The following is a 21,584-nucleotide window of genomic DNA, read 5'->3' as shown; positions in this document are numbered from 1 at the left end:
GCCTTTAATGTCACAATTGTACCTTCTAATTTGGATGATCTAATGTAGTCAAATATGATCCAAATATTACAAACAGTTCACATTGTGATGCAGTTAAATTATAACCTATTGCAAACTACAAACACATCTATAAATCTAGTAAGTTTTGACAAACTTTCACATTTTCTCAAATTTTTGATTCTTAATGGTGGCGTAATGTTTGACCAGGCATCTATTATTTTGTTTTAGGGTGGTACGAACCGGACTGTCTTTAATGATGAACGCAGAGTCCGCCAGCATGTCAGCATTGTTCAAGCTTCCGTCTGCCTCCACGACTTTCTGTGAAAGAATTACACCCATAACTAGTCTGTATGTGCCTTAAAACAAGTAGTGAAAGGGAAACCCAGTGCTGTACGGAATGTACCAATGTACCATAACAACTACATAACATTAAATGCTGTACCCCTTTCTGTAATTTGTGCATTCAAGTGATTAACACTGTAAGGAGCTTGCAAAGTTCATACCTCAAGCTTGGGTACAGGTGGGATGACTGGGGCCTTGGGTTTGAGGTCAGTCAGGTACATTGCTCTGGAGAGCAGCAGTAGTGATGGAGGAACATTCTCTTTTAGGTGCAGGTCCAGCCACTGGATTTAGGAGACAAAAGCATTGATAGTCTACATTATACAATTAATGCAATGTTTGGGTGTGTATTTCTAATGAATGTTTACATGATTCCCATTATAAAAAAGCACTCCGATCTGAGGAAGGGCTTTGCTTACCTGCTGCAGTTGCAGTCGTAGCTGCTCAGTGGTGAGTCCCAGAGATCTCATTCCACGGCTGCGACAAGCTGCCTGCAGTTCTGACACGCTCATAGCTGCTACACCCTCTGCTGCAATCATCTACACAAAATACGTGAGAAACTTTATTATCTCCTTCAGAAATACTAGAGTATAATATTATATATTATATAGTTCTTCAACTGACTGTACAGATGTTAAGGCTGTATTGCCCTAAGAAGTATTAGAAGGCTTCCCTAAGAGTGATTAGTATTGAGAAGTTGACACTGAAGCCTAATACCAGCATTGACTGCTTCAGCGAATATGCCTGAAGCATTAGATCATCCATCAGAGAATGTTATGTCTAGGAAAATAACTATTACATAAAGACCTGTCATTTATCTTATCACCTCGTCATCTGACTTGATGGTCCTGAGTTGCATCATCAGCTGAAAGCGCAACAAGTTGTTGGTGCCAATGGGCTGCAGCTCAAGTAGTTTGCACAGGGCCACCAGCTGGGGGCGCTCCAGGTGCTCCAGCGTCAGCTCATCCTCAAACAACTTGGAGAAACGAACTATATCCTTTGTAGTGGGCTGCTCTCCAGTGCCTCGAACCTAACGAGTACACACGATTTAATGAACATAAAACAAGCAGTGACGTGCAGTCAGGGGAGGCAGGGCACGTGCCATCATGGAAAGAAAAAAAATGTAAAAAGAAAAAAAATTAATTAAATTGTTATATGTATCCAGTGATTATACTATAAAGTTATTTTCCATTTAACTTCATCAGTTTTAGATTATTTTTATTCAAAATCGCTGAATTTTCAAATTTGCCGTTCAAATACTGAGAAGAGACTTGAGGTGATCAGCAGCCAGTTGAGCCTCACCATGGATTGCGCAATGACTCGGCTAACTGCTGGCCTGCTGTGCAGTGAGACCGTATTGCTATATGAATTATATTATACATTTCCATAGTTTAGTTAGCTGAGGTATATAATGTACAGTGTATTTTGTCAACAACTGTATGTGTGTAACATATTTCTTGTGCTGAGCAATCATAAAACGGCTGCGAAGACGCACTGGCTGAGGCTCGCAGAATCCCGCCTCATGGTGGTAGAGGGCGCTAGTGATCCCAGGGATAATTTTTGCGACTACTCGGCTGCAGAATAAGTGACAACAAGCAGCAACAGTTAGCGATCGTTTATTTTTTCCTCTCGCCTGGACTTTTAACATGGAGGATTACATATCTAAAATAAAACAGTTTTCTAAACTGGACTTTCAATCGCAGCAGGAGGTAATAATTAAAGGAAGATCTCCATCGAGACAGAGAGACTTTTAAAACTGAAGAAAGATAAGGAAGACTTCTATAAACAAGTTATCTATGCTTTTGTTCAGAAGGAGCGGCACATGGACTTCATTTATAAAGTAAAGGTAAGACCATAATAACGTTTTTTTAATTAAATGTGCTTTTTTGTGTGCTACAGTTTGTATGTGTAAAGTTAAAGTTAAGTTAAAGTACCAATGATTGACACACACTAGGTGTGGTGAAATTTGTCCTCTGCATTTGACCCATCCCCTTGATCACCCCCTGGGAGGTGAGGGGAGCAGTGGGCAGCAGCGGCGCCGCCCCCGGGAATCATTTTTGGTGATTTAACCCCCAATTCCAACCCTTGATGCTGAGTGCCAAGCAGGGAAGAATGCTGGTATGAGCTTTTAAACATAACCTGTTAACTGATGCCAATCAAATGGTGAATAAGATACTCTTTAGGGTTCATATGTTTGTAAATCTGACTGTGATGAAGTCATCAGCCATGAACCTCACCGCACATCACTGAAAACAAAATAGTTCAGGCAATAAATTATGTAAAATGTATTATGATTATCATTATGTATTAGTGATGTTCCTGTCAACATTGCGATCAGATATTTTGGCATCAGAGCCGATCCGATTTTCAGTCCCGATGCGATAATTTGACAATAGTCCACAGACACTGAAAATGTTTTATAGCGAGTAACTACACTAAACACAATAACACATTTTTATGAACTTATTTAGGTACTAATATTGTTGTAAATCAGATGATGTATTACAATGAATGCTAGATACAATGTTTTTAAACAAAATAAAGTGGCTAGTGCACACTAACCAAACAGAAGCAAAAACAGGGGCGGCGTAGCTCGGTTGGTCGAGTGGTCTCTAGAGACTTTTGTTTACGAGTTAGAATGCATTATAAAAAAGATCCATCTGTTGTCATGTCTTTCATAATGATTGTGAGCGATAAGCAAAATTCCAAAAAAGTTCCCCTTTAAATGGGGCACATATCGGCCACAATCCAATTCCATATTTGGGACATCTCTACTATGTACAATACCTGCTGGACGTATGTGGAGAAACGCTGCGTCTCATCTTCCGTGGCTTTGTTCCTACGAGCCATCTCAGCAATGGTCTCTTGGAGAAACTTAGCAAGCTCCAGCTTCGCAGCCAGACCCTTTTTCTGCTTCTCCTCCTGCAGAGTGGAGGACACAAATACAATTTATTTCCTCAAATAGTGACCCCCTCTCAAATTGACAGCATGCACCTTGGAACTTTTTAATGAACGCCACACCAGCTAATGTTTTAACCTTGTGGTGCCACTAATGGACTAGCCCTGGGGTGGGCAACGCAAAATGTTGAGCCATATTGGACCGAAAGTACAAAAAAAAATCTCTCTGGAGCCGCAAAAATTTAAAAGCCTTATACAGTGTTATAATGAAGGCAACACATGATGTAAGTGTCTATATTAGCCAACTATTAAAGGCCTACTGAAACCCACTACTACCGACCACGCAGTCTGATAGTTTATATATCAATGATGAAATCTTAACATTGCAACACATGCCAATACGGCCGGGTTAACTTATAAAGTGCAATTTTAAATTTCCCGCTAAACTTCCGGTTGGAAACGCCTTTGGATGATGACGTATGCGCGTGATGTAGCCAGTGAAACAGGAGAATCGGTAGCCCATTGAAGCCAATACAAAATAGCTCTGTTTTCATTTCATAATTCCACAGTATTCTGGACATCTGTGTTGGTGAATCTGTTGCAATTTGTTCATTGCATTATGGAGAAAGAAGCTGAGCAAGCAAAGAAGAAAGTTGTCGGTGCGAAGCGGAGTATTTTGCGAGGGAAGTCAGCAACACAAAACAGCCGGCGTTTCATTGTTTACATTCCCGAAAGATGCAGTCAAGATCGAAGAACTCGGACAACAGAGACTCTTACCAGGAGGACTTTGACTTCGCTACAGACGCCTGTAGAGAACTGGAACAACACAGACTCTTACCAGGATTACTTTGATTTGGATACACAGACATAGACGTGCTAACGCGAGTACGCAGCTGCGCTTCCAAACATTTGATCGCTTGCCCGAACGTGCGTGTCACGTACGTAACTTTGGGTAAATATATAAGCTTTATGAACCTTGGGTTAGGTGAACGGTCCTTTGGGCTGAGTGATTGTGTGTGTTGTGCAGGACTTTGAATTGTATTGGCGGGTTATATGGACGGGAGCTAGGAGCTAGCATAACAAACACCTAGGTGTTTGTTATGCGGGATTAATTTGTGGCATATTAAATATAAGCCTGGCTGTGTTGTGGCTAATAGAGTATATATATGTCTTGTGTTTATTTACTGTTGTAGTCATTCCCAGCTGAATATCAGGTCCCAAGCGCCTCTGACAGCATCTTCCCTATCTGAATCGCTTCCACTCCCCACTAGTCCTTCACTTGCACTTTCCTCATCCACAAATCTTTCATCCTCGCTCAAATTAATGGGGAAATCGTCGCTTTCTCTATCCGAATCGCTCTCACTTCTGGCCGCCATCACTGTAAACAATAGGGAACTTTGCGGAAATGTTCAACTGACTACGTCACGCTACTTCCGGTAGGGGCAAGGCTTTTTTTGGTCAGATACCAAAAGTTGCGATCTTAATCGTCGTTTTTCTCTACTAAATCCTTTCAGCAAAATTATGGCAATAATCGCGAAATTATCAAGTATGACACATAGAATAGATCTGCTATCCCCGTTTAAATAAAACAATTTCATTTCAGTAGGCCTTTAAAATTCCTATGTGTCGCAGACTGACGCAAATCTTCGTTGACAGAAATGTTGAAATGTAATATTTATTTTACACATTTTTACAACATTGGAAAACATTAGTAAAAAGGAGACTTCTCAGAGGGTGAGATAACTCCTAAAAATTACTGGCTTAGAATGGCCAAAGGTATAGATGTGTGTGTCCAAGTTAAAAAAACAGCTGGCTGTCTTCTTCTAATGGATTCATTACAATCTTTGCATGCTGGGCAACGTTTGCTGTGGTGTATAACGGCGACAAACAACTATCAGAAATGCGGTCAATATTACATACAGATAATGTGTCATGGGACATGCAAATATTAATTAAATACACGGAGGACACAAGTAAAGGAAATTAAATGCGCTCAAATATACCTACAAATGACGCATAATGATGCAATATATACATACAGTTAGCCTAAACAGCTTGTTAGCATCGATAACCTTGCAGTCATGCACTTACCAAATATGCCTGATTAGCACTCGAAAAAGTCAATGACATTAACAAAGCTCACCTTTGTGCATTCACTATAAAAATGGGACCCATTACCTCCCTGCTTGACACTCAGTTGGAATTGGGGGTTAAATCACCAAAAATGATTCCCGGGCACGGCCACCGCTGCTGCCCACTGCTCCCCTCACCTCCCAGGGGGTGAACAAGGGGATGCAGAGGACAAATTTCACCACACCTAGTGTGTGTGACAATCATTGGTACTTTAACTAACTTAACTTTTGAAAAAGCTCCAGAGAACCACTAGGGCTAAAGGGTCGCATGTGGCTCTAAAGCTGCGGGTTGCCGATCCCCGGACTAGCCATTAAAGTTAAAGTTAAGTACCACTGATAGTCACACACTAGGTGTGATGAAATTACCCCAACTGCACACAACCTGCACAGTAGACTGGGCACCTGTCGTTTATGTTGGACTAGCCATTACGACTACACACACACAACCTGCACAGTAGACTGGGCACCTGTCGTTTATGTTATCTAAAGAGAAAGTGCTGTTCACAACATGCCTGGTTAGATTATATTTGAGAGTGAAAGCTATGCAACAGATAATGTCCAGAAAAAGGATGAATACAATTTAATTATGAAACGCCTGCGAACACCCCTGTTGGATCATCATGTTTACACCATAATCATAAAGGTCACGGCTACTTTAAAACGTTGGCGTCAGCTACTGCAGCTCTGTTTGTGAAACTTTGCTACCATCACACAAGCCATTATAACAGGCTGTGCCTTCAGGGGTCAGGCACCTGCAAGTGGAGGGCTGTTCATATCTCAGATTCACTGAGCTGTGCTAAATATCAGTCATCACGCTGCTGCTTATACATTCCAAAAGATTATAAGTAATTCTGGGTGGGCACAATCTACTATAACTTCCAGAGAACATTGCTTTGATAAGATCAGTCAGTTGGCTGTAATTCTGACATTACATAATCAAGGGTGAACCCGGCTCTGAGGTCATGCCGGTGTCTCGATGTGCAAGTCTGTCTGTGTATGTGTGTGTGTATATGTGTCAACATGCCTTTTTGGATTCTGTCTCGAAGGTGGAGGGAAGCATCTCTGGGAAGAGCTTGAGAAAGACTGGAAGGAGGAACTCCATGAAGGGCACAATAATGAACACCACGAAGGGCACCAGACGGAAGAGGTCGGCGCAGGTCCTCATCAGCTGTAAACACAAAAACAAACACCACTCTTTTACCCTGCTCACATGAGGTGTGACGTTATGAACAAGTTGGTAAGTGCAATAGTCTAAAAATAAACAGGATATCTACGCAGCATGAGTTCACAAGAATGCATACTGTACATGTGCTGCATAGTCTTACAGCCTTCTCCTGGCTCCATGAATAAGTCTCCTTGGGTGAACCTTTTCATGCACAACACACTGCATTGTATTATTGACTAGTATAGTATAAACTGTTTTGAGGAAAATCTGTATATGCTGTGCCTGTGTTTCATTTTTTGTGCAAACAATTCTGATTCTGAATAGAAGTTGTAATCTCTTAAAAGGCACTAACTATGTAATACGTAAGAATAATTGAAGGACAACACAACTAAAAGTGATTCACAATTACACGTTACTGTTACCATTAGGACAGAGCAACAGGAAGACTTCATCACATCCCTTTGGAAAACACCATGCAATTTCCTTTTTGACATTTACAGTAAATGTGTAAAACTTTTCAGTTTTTGCCTTCCAGTAATGCACCCAAAGGAATACTGACAGGAGGGAAACAGGGGGCAACTGCTTCTGGAGCAGCCTTTCAGACAATGAAAACAACACAGAGGGCATCTCATGACAAGACAACAGAGCAGTAAAAGATATTTGAAAATCCTGTGAACAGACAAGTCTTTTAATGTTGGCTATAAACACTGATATAAAATTGACTACTGACTGCTTAATGCATCAAAGACTTGTAAGTGCAAGACATCTTACCCGTCTCCTTTCTCTGCGTGTGAGGATCTGTCCATGCAGCAGCCTCCACACCATCCTGCCTGCAACCTTGGTGTCAATGCCAAGCAACCGGAAGCCATTATAGTAATGCTTCAACTCATCAACAATCCTCAGATGCAGAGCCTTCTTCACCACAGCCCTCTCCTGGGCTGCAGCATCGGTGGATGTCTGCGGCGTTGTTGGTTGGGCTACAGCAGACGCATTGTCCTTGTTCTCAATTGATGCTACATTCTGGGCAGGGGACGGCGTTTTACTCTCGTCGTGTTTTACGTCTTGGAGCCAAATGCATGAACTGTGCAGAGAGCGGGTGAGGGGGACAGGGCCCAGGTTGTGGCCTCGATAACTGTGGAGCTGTCCATAGTGGGAGTGCCTGAGTGGGTTTGTTGACGCAGAGATGTTGCGTGGTGGTTCTATGTGGAAGTAGGCTCTAGAAGACACAGAGCTGCAGCTGTGCCGCTTGGATAACAAATATGATCCTCTGTAGACGACAAGAAAAACTGGTCAGATATTATGTAATTGTAAAAAGTAGTGAACTTTTCAACAAAGTCTGTAGTTTGTTGACTGGGATGCTCCCTCGTCCTTTAATTTAAAGGCCTACTGAAATGAATTTTTTTTATTTAAACGGGGATAGCAGATCTATTCTATGTGTCATACTTGATCATTTCGCGATATTGCCATATTTTTGCTGAAAGGATTTAGTATAGAACAACGACGATAAAGATTGCAACTTTTGGTATCTGATAAAAAAAAGGCTTGCACCTACCGGAAGTAGCGTGACGTAGTCAGTTGAACATATACGCAAAGTTCCCTATTGTTTACAATGATGGCCGCATGAAGTGAGAGAGATTCGGACCGAGAAAGCGACAATTTCCCCATTAATTTGAGCGAGGATGAAAGATTTGTGGATGAGTAAAGTGCAAGTGAAGGACTAGTGGGGAGTTGAAGCTATTCAGATAGGGAAGATGCTGTGAGAGCCGGGGGTGACCTGATATTCAGCTGGGAATGACTACAACAGTAAATAAACACAAGACATATATATACTCTATTAGCCACAACACAACCAGGCTTATATTTAATATGCCACAAATTAATCCTGCATAAAAACACCTGCGTGTTTGTTATGCTAGCTCCTAGCTCCTCTGCTAGCTCCTAGCTCCATAGAACACGCCAATACAATTCAAACACCTGATCAACACACACAATCACTCAGCCCAAAAGACCGTTTACCTAACCCAAGGTTCATAAAGCTTATATATTTTTAAAAAGTTACGTACGTGACGCGCACATACGGTCAAGTTATCGAATGTTTAGCAGCCAAGGCTGCATACTCACGGTACCTGATATTCAGCTGGGAATGACTACAACAGTAAATAAACACAAGACATATATATACTCTATTAGCCACAACACAACCAGGCTTATATTTAATATGCCACAAATTAATCCTGCATAATAACACCTGCGTGTTTGTTATGCTAGCTCCTAGCTCCTCTGCTAGCTCCTAGCTCCATAGAACACGCCAATACAATTCAAACACCCGATCAACACACACAATCACTCAGCCCAAAAGACCGTTCACCTAACCCAAGGTTCATAAAGCTTATGTATTTTTAAAAAGTTACGTACGTGACGCGCACTTACGGTACGGTACGTGTTATGCTAGCTCCTAGCTCCTCTGCTAGCTCCTAGCTCCATAGAACACGCCAATACAATTCAAACACATGATCAACACACACAATCACTCAGCCCAAAAGACCGTTCACCTAACCCAAGGTTCATAAAGCTTATGTATTTTTAAAAAGTTACGTACGTGACGCGCACTTACGGTACGGTACGTGTTATGCTAGCTCCTAGCTCCTCTGCTAGCTCCTAGCTCCATAGAACACGCCAATACAATTCAAACACATGATCAACACACACAATCACTCAGCCCAAAAGACCGTTCACCTAACCCAAGGTTCATAAAGCTTATATATTTTAAAAAAGTTACGTACATACGCAAAAAAAAGCCAAAGCTGCATACTCACAGTAGCACGTCTGCGTCTTTGTCATCCAAATCAAAGTAATCCTGGTAAGAGTCTGTGTTGTCCCAGTTCTCTACAGGCGTCTGTGTATCCAAATCAAAAGTCCTCCTGGTTAGAGTCTCTGTTATCCGAGTTCTTCCATCTTGACTGCATCTTTCGGGAATGTAAACAAAGAAGCGCCGGCTGTGTACTGTTGTGGCTGACTACGTTCGAAAAATACGTCCATTTCGCACCGACAACTTTCTTCTTTGCTTGCTTGGCTTCCTTCTCCATAATGCAATGAACATGATTGAAACAGATTCACGAACACAGATGTCCAGAATACTGTGGAATTATGAAATGAAAACAGAGCTTTTTCGTACCGGCTTCAATGTGGAAGGCATACCCGTGTTCGTCGGGCTACGTCACGCGCATACGTCATCCTCAGAGGCGTTTCGAACCGGAAGTTTAGCGGCAAATTTAAAATGTCACTTTATAAGTTAACCCGGCCGTATTGGCATGTGTTATAATGTTAAGATTTCATCATTGATATATAAACTATCAGACTGCGTGGTCGGTAGTAGTGGGTTTCAGTAGGCCTTTAACTGCTAACTTTGTTAGTGTTCCAATAACATCAATAGTTAAAATGTTTTGTCATTTCATTGAATTGAACGCTGGCTGAGTTGTGTGAGGCACAAAGATTGTGTGTTAATTGTGAGAGGTATCACTCTTTATTTTGTTGTTTTATATATTTATAGTATTATTTTGTTTCTGCCATATTACTTTGTTTATAATGCTTGTGTTGCTTTAATATGCACATTCAACTTTCTGCTTGAGGTACATATATACATTTTGAATGTGTTTTTGTTTTAAAAACATTTTAAGTTGGTTAATGGATTTCAATATAAGCAGTTTTTAATTTTTTTTAGCACATTTAAAATTATCGTGATAATAAGGATAACCCTGATAATTTGGTCACAATAACTATGATAAGAACTGTTCATACCTTGACATCCCTATAATGGACAATTGTAACGTAATTGTTTCATCGAATAAATTGATAAAAACAACCCGAAATTACTTTTTTTCTTGCATTTTCAACTGTTTAAGACATCGCATAATTAACGTTAATCGGTATAAACATAGGTGCAGCCATTTTGGAAGTGTGAGTCAAAGGTTTACCAACGACGAGAACAGCTGAGTTCTTCTGAGATTTTCCGAGAGATACACTAGTTGCATCAGGGTCTGGAAGGATGTCAGGTGTTCGGTGAACTTAGGTCAGGCACATGCCCCCTCGAACGGCCAGGTAGGCTAGCATTAAGGCAACACTTGCCTTGACCTTAAAAAGTTACAATTTTAGGCCTGCTGACGCAATATATAGTGAACTACATGCACGGTGCAAACCTGTTCTTAGTAAAGCACGGTTGCCGAACACCCACCTGGAAAGATTGCAATACCTGCTCTTGCTGTTACAGTATGTCAGGGTTTCCCGCAGCGCTTTGTTGTTAAGGCGGCCGACTTAACAACAAAGAGCCACCGCCTAAACTAAAGTCTTAACAAGCTGCTCTGCTTTGTTCTGCCTCTGTCTCTGTCAGTACGTCTCTGCAGCACCCAGCATTGTCCCACCCACAGAACCATCTGATTGGTTACACGCAGAGCGATAACAGCCAATCAGCAATGCGTATTCAGAGCGCATGTAACAGCCAATCAGCAGTGCGTATTCAGAGCGCATGTAACAATCAGCAGTGCGTATTCAGAGCGCATGTAGTCAGTGCTCCTGCGGTGTGGTGAGCAGAAAGGTGTTTAGCAGGTAAGCATAAGGCTGCGGACTCCCCCCAAATTATAATAAACACCTCCCAGTCAACTACTAGTAACATCACTATGAGCCCGTTGACGTTCTAGAAACATAAGCGGCAGCTCAGCTCGCTCGCAGTCCTTGAGGTGAAGGCTAATTAGCTTTTAGCGTAACGTTAGCTCACTGTGCGGTGTGTGTGCGTGCGTTGGTGCGTGTGTGTTACGGACAGCAAAGCCCTGTCTGTCAGATAAAAAGACAATCATTATTGACCTACAGTTAACAACTAAGTTATTTCACTTGACCTTTTTCTGTGTTGAAGCAGCAAAAAACGACATTATGTTAAATGAAGAGTTTCCTGAAGCTGTCTCTGATAGTTGATATAATAATGCAACTGCATCATAAAGCCTACATGAACTCCATGGTGTTCAGGGATGAATAGTCTCTCCTATTGCTATTGTACAATTTTTTCAGCTATTTACATTAATCATTAGTAATGTAGCAGCCTAGTTTTGAATGGCAGGATCCCTGCTATCACATGTTGATCAAAATATAACATTTACATAATAAAAATCAACTACAGGCTTCCCAAATGCTGTAATAAGTTAAGCATGACGAGTTGAGCATATGTCAGCATGTGGCCCAACTTTTAACTCTTTTTTTCAAACGCTTAATCATTTGACTTAGTAAGTCATTATTTTGACTTAGTAAGTCATTATTTCATCATTATTTTGACTTAGTAAATTACTAAGTCAAAATATTGACTTACTAAGTCATAATAATGACATACTTAGTGTTGTGTGACTATCAGAAACAAATTAGTAATTGAAAGTAGAAAGCAAGGCTCTGTCTGACACGCTGGGTCCAAGGATGCAACATGAAGTCATTACTGCAGTTTTGAGGGTGATTTATTTTTCCTTTGAGTAAAAAACAATACATTACATGCAGATGGATTTACAGGACTATATGGACCAGACTATGATGGAAAAAGATAGCCTGTTGTGGTCAACAGAAATAACGGCACCCTACCTCACTCTCTCTCTATACAAGACAAAAGGATTCACAGGCAGGCGCAGGTGTTATTCATTCAGCAATCATTCAGCCACACGCACGTTTTTTTTTTTGTTGGCCAAACTGTTGTACTGAAACACTAGGGAGGCGTTGGAGAAGAACAAAGCTTGTTTATTAGACTTCATCTTCATGTAAGGCAGTGGTCCCCAACCACCGGGCCGCGGCCCAGTACCGGTCCGCGGTGCCTTGGGGCCCTAAAATATGAGCCCTCCTTTAAGGCAACACTTGCCTTGACCTTAAAAGGTTAAAATTCGCAGCTTGCCCATTATGGGGATGTGTCCTGCCCACCAGAGGCTCCACAACCCCGGACCCGGACACACCTGCAGTTCTCATCCCATCACCAAAATATGGAAAACTGTATAAAAATAGGCCGAGGACATACAGCACTAAGCCCCGTTATGGGGATGTGTCCTGCTGCTGCAGGTGCCCACTAGAGGGCTCCAAAACCCCAGGAACATCTGCTGGTCTCCTCAGCATTGCGGGAGGGTTTTGGACTAACTTTGGACGAGCAAGTGGCTGTTTTCCTTCTAAACAGGTCATCTAGTGCTCTATTTTCCTATATTTTGTGTGTCAACGTGTGTTACCGATAGTCTGCAACAAAATACGAACTCGAAGATCCTTCGATGCAACTTCAGACTGTCCACAAACAGCTCTTGTGCGCCATTTAGTGCAGTGGTCCCCAACCTTTTTGTAACTGCGGACCGGTCAACGCTTGAAAAAAATACAATCATGTGTGCTTACGGACTGTATCCCTGCAGACTATATTGATGTACAGTATATTGTAGGAACCAGAAATATTAATAACAGAAAGAAACAACCCTTTTGTGCGAATGAGTGTGAATGAGTGTAAATGGGGGAGGGAGGTTTTTTGGGTAGGTGCACTAATTGTAAGTGTATCTTATGTTGATTTAATAAGAAATAAAAACATTTTATCTTTATTTTTTTATTATTTATTTTATTTATTTTTGTGCGGCCCGGTACCAATCGATCCACGGACCGGTACCGAGCCGTGGCTCGGTGGTTGGGGACCACTGATTTAGTGCAATTTCAGAGGGGAGAAGACTGGGAGGGACTATCAGCAAGGTGCACAGTCGTGATTTACAGTTGGAATTCTGCCTGGTGACACAAGATTCAAGTACTCCTGCTTTAAGTATCATTATCAGGTATCATTATCAAGTATTAGAACGATGCTGAACAAGTTACACACAGAGCGCAAGCAGAAGCAGGCGTGCTAGCCAAGCTAGCTAGCTGCTAAACTAGATTGAAACAACAGAAGAAATAAGTAAATGGTAAATGGGTTATACTTGTATAGCGCTTTTCTACCTTCAAGGTACTCAAAGCGCTTTGACACTATTTCCACATTCACCCATTCACACACACATTCACACACTGATAGCGGGAGCTGCCATGCAAGGCCCTAACCACGACCCATCAGGAGCAAGGGTGATGTGTCTTGCTCAAGGACACACGGATTGTGACGAGGTTGGTAGAAGGTGGATATTGAACCAGTAACCCTCAGGTTGCTGGCACGGCCACTTTCCTAACTGCGCCACGCCGTCCCCAGTACAAATAAGTGTAGATGGAACTGTCTTACAACAGCAGAAAGCAAGCAGCTATTAACAGAAAATTAACAGTTAGATTAATAAGAGTTACAGAAAGAATGATATAACAGCTGTTAACTGTTAATGTGTCTGCATTGTCACAGCCAGAAGTGCACAACACGTAAGGAGAGCGGATCCATTGATAAATTGTTGGTGTCAACACCAAGGGTAATATAAGTATATGACAGATACTATACTACAGTGATTAAGTCAATATTTTTATGTCCTTAAAATATTGTTTTTGTTTTGTAATGTTTACAGATTTAAGTAATAATTCATTGGACACAGGATGGACTGAGGGCAAAAGGGATTTCAATGCATAACATTTAGTTCTATTGACTTTGTTTTGCTAAAACAATTGTATGCAATAAATGACAATAAGATACTTGTTAAAATATTGTGTGATATTGTTAAAATGTCAATAGCACTCACCATTAATACATAACTTTTTTTTTACAATTAAAGCATCACTAAGTAACTTTTCAACCTTCATAATATATGTTCATAACATTTGTTTGTTTCTGCCATATTACTTTGTTTATATTGTTTGTGTTGCTTTCATATGCATGCACATTCAATTTCTACTTAAGGTACATGAAACAGTGTTCTAATATACAATAATGTTTATTCTTCAAAAGAATCATTTTGAATGTGTTTGTGGGTTGTTGTTTTTTAAATAAAACTTGGTAAAAGGATTTAATTTTAAGTACTTTTTAATTTTTTTTAGCTAATTTAAAAATACCACGATAATGATAACCGTGACATCCCTAGTTACCACATATGTCAAAAGCCATTTTTTTCCCCATCTATTGAATATACATTTACACAAGGGATGTAATGATATAAAAATGTCATATGACGGTTATTGTGACCAAAATCAGAATGGTTATCATTATCATCACAATATTGCTGAATGTGCTAAAAATTACTTCCACACAGGCTGAAATCTTTTAACCGAGTTTTATAGAATTATTCTCAATAAATTAACGGTAGACACAACATACTTTCCTTGGCAATAGAAACATTGAATATTAATTGTCTTAATGATAAAAGGTCAAACGGTGGTTGCCTGTCCGGTTCAGGGGTCCCCAAACTTTTTGACTCAGGAGCCGCATTGGGTTAAAAAATTTGGCCAGGGAGCGCGATGATTTAACGTTATCGATGGGAAAATGCATTTTTAGACAATATGATTTGCCTGAGCAGCTAGGAGACATCGAGAGTAACAAGCGGTAGAATATGCATTACAAAAAAAAGATTTTTTTAAAATGATTATTTAATAATATATATATATTTTTTGGGATGCTGGCTGGCCGTAGTGTAGAGACCCCTGCTCTAGATGCTAGTATTCTCCCAAAAAATCTTTATAGATTTGCAAGCCAAACACAGCCTCTTGAAAATGGAGCTGTTGCTCTAGTACAGGGGTGTCCAAAGTGCGGCCCGGGGGCCATTTGCAGCCCGCAGGTAATTTTTTTCACGGCACCACGGTACATTCTAAAAATACAATAAAAAACAAAAAAAGTGGTATAAAAGTGCAAACAGGTTAAATGTAACAAGAAAATATTGCAATGTTGACTCTAGTAACACAAAGCTGCCATGCAGGCTGTTTCTTTCTTTAAAAAATAATAATGAATCAAAATCAATGTCATTATGAATTATTGACCTATTCAAGGCTCCAATTACGTCACATTAAATATTCCACTTTAAGATATTTTTGGGGTAAAATGTTGCATATTTTGTGTTGCCATATAAAAAAACTAAGCTGTTTTTTTTTTAAAGAAGGGCCTAAAACGAACAAACAAAAAACAAACAACAATAAAACTTATAATTGACGGATAGATCTGAAGTTGATCTCGAGATTATTGTGTTAAAAGTAAAAAAATATATATAATTTATTTTTTAACACTTTAATGAGTAGGACCCTTTTGGATCCCAATAATTTTAGTGGGACTTTTTTTTAATAATAATTAAAATCAATGTTATTATGAGTTATTGACCTTTTTAAGGCTCCAATTATTATATAATCTCAAATATCCCACTTAAATTTTTTGTTGGGTGAAAATATTGCATATTTTGTGTTTTTTTCCATTAGAAAAAAACGGATTTTCTTTGACAAAAAGGGCATACAACTTAAATCTTTAAAAACCTTATATTGACAGATAGACCTAATGTTGATCTAGAGCAGGGGTAGGGAACCTATGGCTCTCGAGCCAGATGTGGCTCTTTTGATGAATGCATCTGGCTCTCAGATAAATCTTAGCTGACATTACTTAACACAATAAGTAATAAATAATTCCGCTGGCAATCACAGTGTTAAAAATAACGTTCAAAATATAAAACATTCTCATGCATTTTTTAATCCATCCATCCGTTTTCTATCGCACCTTTTCAAGAAGTCGCATTAATGATAAGATGTCTTTTATTAATAATTGGTTAGCTTCAGAATAACAATGTTATTAAAAAGAATAACAGACTTATTATACTCTAAAAATGTTGGTCTTACTGTACTTAAAAATCCACGCATTTAGTTGTATTCAGTGTTAAAAAAATATTATATGGCTCTCACGGAAATACATTTTTAAATATTTGGCTTTCATGGCTCTCTCAGACAAAAAGGTTCCCGGCCCCTGATCTAGAGATTTAAACCTTGAATAATAATAATAATAATAATAATAATATTACTAAATAATGACATATTTTTAATATTTTTTTTACCAAAACCCTTTGGGGTCCCCGGGATCAAGCCTGAGTGGAGGCCTAAATGTATATTTTTTATACATATATTGTATTGGTTTTTGAAATAAAAAATGTTCTTTGATTTTTCAGTGTGCGGCCCTCAGTGGAAAAGGTTTGGACACCCCTGCTCTAGTACAAACGTAAGCTTTGCTTTCAAACATAGACACAATCATTTAAATCTTAACTCTATGTTATTGAGCAACATTATAGAAGTAAAATTAGTTATATAATATCTACCTCCCTGCATCTCTCAAACTTTACTCCTGAACCACACCTGCACCTTTCAAAAAAGCTGTCCCTGGTTTTATTGTATATGTAAGTTTTACACACATGTACAGCAATTTATAATTAAAGTAACTGCTTGAACACAACAAATATAAATGCAACCATAATTAATATAGTGATTTTTTTTTTTGCGCAGAAGAAACATGTAAACTATATGTTTACGCAGCAGGAGCAGCAAGTCAAAAATGGGAAACTGAAGAGACTGAAGCCCAGGCACTACAGTCAATTGCTAATGTTAGCAATTAGTACTACATAGTGAGCAGCACAGTAGTTATTGCCAACATACAACACAAGAGCCAGTAGAGTGTTTACAAGGCTTTTTTGCATTACATTTGAAGGTTAACTTCTTTTTACACTTGTGACAGCTGAGACTTATAATTAGGAGGCAAACGTATTTGGCCACCTGCCTTGACTCACATATGAATTTGAAGTGCCATCAAATTCCTAACCCATAGGGTTCAAAATGATGTCTGTCCACCGTTTGCAGCTATTACAGCTTCATCTCTTCTGGGAAGGCTGTCCACAAGGTTGCGGAGTGTTTATAGGAATTTAAGGCTGCAGCTAACGATTATTTTTCTATCGATTAATCTATAGATTATTTTTTCGATTAATCGGTTAATCTATAGATTATTTTTTTCGATTAATCTATAGATTATTTTTCCTTTTACCGATTATTTTTTTATTCAAAATGAAGATAAAAAAATAAATGTAGGCCCGTTTTTTCAAAAGGCATGGCTTTTATTTACAAAAAAAAAGAAGTATGGCCACTCAGTCAACATTGACAACAACATGACTAAATATTCTGTAACAATGTAAACATTTAAAACTTTTAACATTTAACAAAATTAAAAGTAGCTTATTTGCTTTTTAATGTGCAAATATAAAAGTCAACATCCAGTGCAAATCTTAATATTCTGCAATAGTATAAGCATTTCAAAAGTAAGTTGCTTATTTTGCTTTAAAATGTGCAAAACTAAAGATAAACATCCAATACAAAAAAGTGTAAAACGAAATATTCTGTAACAACAGTGTAAACATTTCAACAAAAGTGAAAGTATTGCTTATTTGCTAAAATGTGCAAAAATAAAGATAAACATCCAATACAAAAAAGTGCCAATCTAAATATTCTGGAGCACTGTAAACATTAAGTATTGCTTTTAAAATGTGCAAAAAAAACATCCAGTCCAACACAGTACACAATAACCAATTCTACTCATTCCAGTGAGTGACTAACAGTTGTAATGAAGAAAGGTTAGCATGTCTACATGCTTTGGTTCTTTTCTTGTTTACAATATTCCCAGCAGCTGAAAATAGGCGCTCAGAAGGGGTCGATGTGGCTGGAACTGAGAGCTAATTAGCCTTCACCTCAAGCCAGGATTGCGAGTGAGCTGAGCTACAGTTTAAGTTTCTAGAAGGTCAACGGGCTCATAGTGATGTTACTAGTAGTTGACTGGGAGGTGTTTATTATCATTCAGTCCGCTGCCTGATGCTCACCTGCTAAACACCTATCTGCTCCACGCTGAAGCGCTGACTACATGCGCTCTGAATACGCACTGCTGATTGGCTGATAATGCTTCGTGTGTACCAATCAGATGGTTGTGTGGGTGGGACAATGCTGCGTGTGTACCAATCAGATGGTTGTGTGGGTGGGACAATGCTGCGTGTGTACCAATCAGATGGTTGTGTGGGTGGGACAATGCTGCGTGCTGAGACAGAGGCAGACGGAGCAAAGCAGCTTGTTAAGACTTTAGCTTTAGCTTAGAACTCGTTCGGTACACCCCCGTACCGAACCGAAAGCCCCGTACCGAAACGGTTCAATACAAAACACGTACAGTTACACCCCTAGCAGATACAAATGACACATTCATGTTTTTGTGTAATGATGACAACGTATGCTCGCGCGGACGATTGACTAGTTGATGGTTTTCTTTTCAAATGTTCGTTCATAGCCGTTGTGCTGCTATGATAGGCCATTTCCGCTCGACACAGTGTGCATACAACAACATTATTAGGCCGTTTATTGAAATACTCCCACACTTTTGACCACTTTTGGCATACTTTTCCCCCCTCGCTCGCACCGCTCGCATCGTCTTCTTTGATCGTCTGCTTTGCGCTTCGCCATGACGGTAGTGTGACGTCATTATGCGACGCGTCGACGCACAAAAACGGCGTCGACGTATTTACGTAACCGATGACGTCGACTACGTCGACGCGTCGTTTCAGCCTTATAGGAATTGTTGACCATTCTTCCAATAGCGCATTGGTGAGGTCACACACTGATGTTGGTCGAGAAGGCCTGGCTCTCAGTCTCAGGCCAGTCAAGTTCATCCACACCGGACTCTGTCATCCATGTCTTTATGGACCTTGCTTTATGCACTGGTGCACAGTCATGTTGGAAGAGGGCTGTGCCAAACTGTTCCCACAAGGTTGGGAGCATGGAATTGTCCAAAATGTTTTGGTATCCTGGAGCATTCAAAGTTCCTTTCACTGGAACTAAGGGGCCAAGCCCAACTCCTGAAAAACAACCCCAAAGCATAATTCCTCCTCCACCAAATTTCACACTCGGCACAATGCAGTCCGAAAAGGTACCGTTCTCCTGGCAACCTCTAAACCCAGACTCGTCCATCAGATTGCCAGATCGAAAAGCGTGATTCATCACTCCAGAGAACGTGTCTCCACTGCTCTAGAGTCCAGTGGCGACGTGCTTTACACCACTGCATCCGACGCTTTGCATTGGACTTGGTGATGTATGGCCATGGAAACCCATTCCATGAAGCTCTCTGCGTACTGTACGTGGGCTAATTGGAAGGTCACATGAAGTCTGGAGCTCTTTACCAACTGACTGTGCAGAAAGTCAGCGACCTCTTTGCACTTTGCGCTTCAGCATCCGCTGACCCCTCTCTGTCAGTTTACATGGCCTACCATTTCGTGGCTGAGTTGCTGTTGTTCCCAAACTCTTCCATTTTTCTTATAATAAAGCCAGTTGACATTGGAATATTTAGGAGCGAGGAAATTTCACGATTTGTTGCACAGGTGGCATCCTATGACAGTTCCACGCTAGAAATCACTGAGCTCCTGAGAGTGGCCCATTCTTTCACAAATTAAATTACACCAGTGGCAGGGCCAAGTGATTAGGACACTTGAATCTCATCATTTGGATGGGTGGCCAAATACTTTTGGCAATATAGTCTATACATTAAATTGATTCAATTGTGAAACGTTTTGAAATGTTAATAAATAACTGTCTATGTAAACAAAAACAAGCATGAGGACTCTCAAACATTGACAATAGTTTAGTTTACTTTTCAACATATGATATTTGTTGAATGTTGGGACACGTTCCGCGTTGACTTGTGGTGCAAAAGGGTGCAAACTTACCTGGATCTTGTCACCGCAAAGAGCACCTGGTGGCTGAAGACTGCCATTGCAGGGGTGGTTGACGGTCACTGTACGGGGTCAGGAGCATGAGAGGGTCTCTTATTACAACTGCTTTAAACGTAAAACCAGTGACTGTATTTCACATTTACTGCTGATTGTTATGGCATGTTGACTTAACATTACCTGGTGATAAGCGTGATTGGCATAACAGTACAAATAGCAAGCCACGTTGCCACTCAGTATGGAGTTGACAGTAAAAGTTTTTAACGTTACAATAAATAAATAGTGTAAACGTACAATATAGCAGGCTATTGAGTCTTGTTACGCTAATAACTTGGACTCAACGGTGAAGTTGCCAGGAAATCATTTTTTAAACATTTTGGTTATTTTTACGCGGCGGCCACCTGACATTTGTACAACGTCGAATACAATTTTAACTGTTTTCGGCATTTTCAACTATCTTTAAAACGCATAGTCTATCATCAAATGGTAATGGCCAGTGACAGTCTTTAGCCGGCAGCTAGTCTTGCTAGCTTTGCTAAGCTAGCGATAGAAATGGCGAGCCCACTAACCTCCAGCGTCAATGACCGAGCGATGGCTGCTGACTGGGCGTTAAAAGGCTTCTTGGTGAGGCGTGAAACATATAATCCATCTTCAACACACATCCATTGTACACAGGGACCACAAATTCATCAGCCGAAGTAGTGATAAATCCATTAATCGCTTTACAGTCGTCGTGTTTTCCTCCACCGTCGTCGTGTGAATCGTTGCGGTCGACGCAAGCTACTGCATCGCATTCATTGGCTGTGAGCTGAGCTCTTCTGACCATGCGTCAATGTTGTGCGTTTACGAGCCGAAGATCGTTGGCGTTGCGTATGATGCTCACCACTCCTTTAGAACTCAGGGAGGCTTCATATTCTCCAAGAAGGGGAAGATTTCTTTAATTAGCTCAAAATTGTGTGACATTTATATCGTTTTAGGGCGTAGATTAAAAATAACAATAAAGTATTGTAATAATTTACTCTTCTGACAAAAAACTTACAATCGTAGCAGTTAGGTAGAGAACTACACTACAGGTTGTTTTTTTTAAAAAGCTGGCATATTTCCATTCTGCAAATGAAGCATGATTTTTTTCATTTGGCACAAAATAAAGTACATTAAAAAAAAGACTGTTTAGAACGAAAATGATGTTTTTATTCCATAAATGATACCCTTTAAGTAGGTACCGACCTACCTAAAGGCTATCATTTATAGGTCTTTATTGTCATTGCACAAGTACAACAAAACTTTGTTTTCAGCACCAACCCATTCAAGATTAGATAAACAAACAGTGTACAAGGTTACAGAAGAGGAACGCTGATGGGTCGCTACATGGCGCCTCGTAAAAGATGGGAAAAA

The 21,584-nt window shown here is 40.1% G+C and overlaps 1 protein-coding gene across 1 annotated transcript in view; it reads right to left on the bottom strand.

Moving 5' to 3' along the window:
- The window catches only part of letm2 (leucine zipper-EF-hand containing transmembrane protein 2), a 31,682-nt gene extending 10,671 nt beyond the window's left edge, over positions 1-21,011 (bottom strand). Inside the window, exons 1-9 of the mRNA XM_062025607.1 lie at positions 20,759-21,011; positions 20,187-20,254; positions 7,306-7,801; positions 6,394-6,537; positions 3,127-3,261; positions 1,166-1,369; positions 759-878; positions 504-623; positions 241-318 (exon numbers count right to left, since the gene is read on the bottom strand). Of these exons, the coding sequence (XP_061881591.1) occupies positions 241-318; positions 504-623; positions 759-878; positions 1,166-1,369; positions 3,127-3,261; positions 6,394-6,537; positions 7,306-7,801; positions 20,187-20,233 (1,344 nt within the window). The 5' untranslated portion in view covers positions 20,234-20,254; positions 20,759-21,011. The remainder of the gene's footprint in view (positions 1-240; positions 319-503; positions 624-758; positions 879-1,165; positions 1,370-3,126; positions 3,262-6,393; positions 6,538-7,305; positions 7,802-20,186; positions 20,255-20,758) is intronic.
- Positions 21,012-21,584: the final 573 nt, after the last annotated feature.

The sequence above is a fragment of the Entelurus aequoreus genome, linkage group LG17, assembly GCF_033978785.1.
Source record: "Entelurus aequoreus isolate RoL-2023_Sb linkage group LG17, RoL_Eaeq_v1.1, whole genome shotgun sequence".
Classification (NCBI taxonomy): Eukaryota; Metazoa; Chordata; class Actinopteri; order Syngnathiformes; family Syngnathidae; genus Entelurus; species Entelurus aequoreus.
The sequence above is the reverse complement of the archived record's forward strand: the minus strand, read 5'-3'. Positions and strand labels throughout refer to the sequence as shown.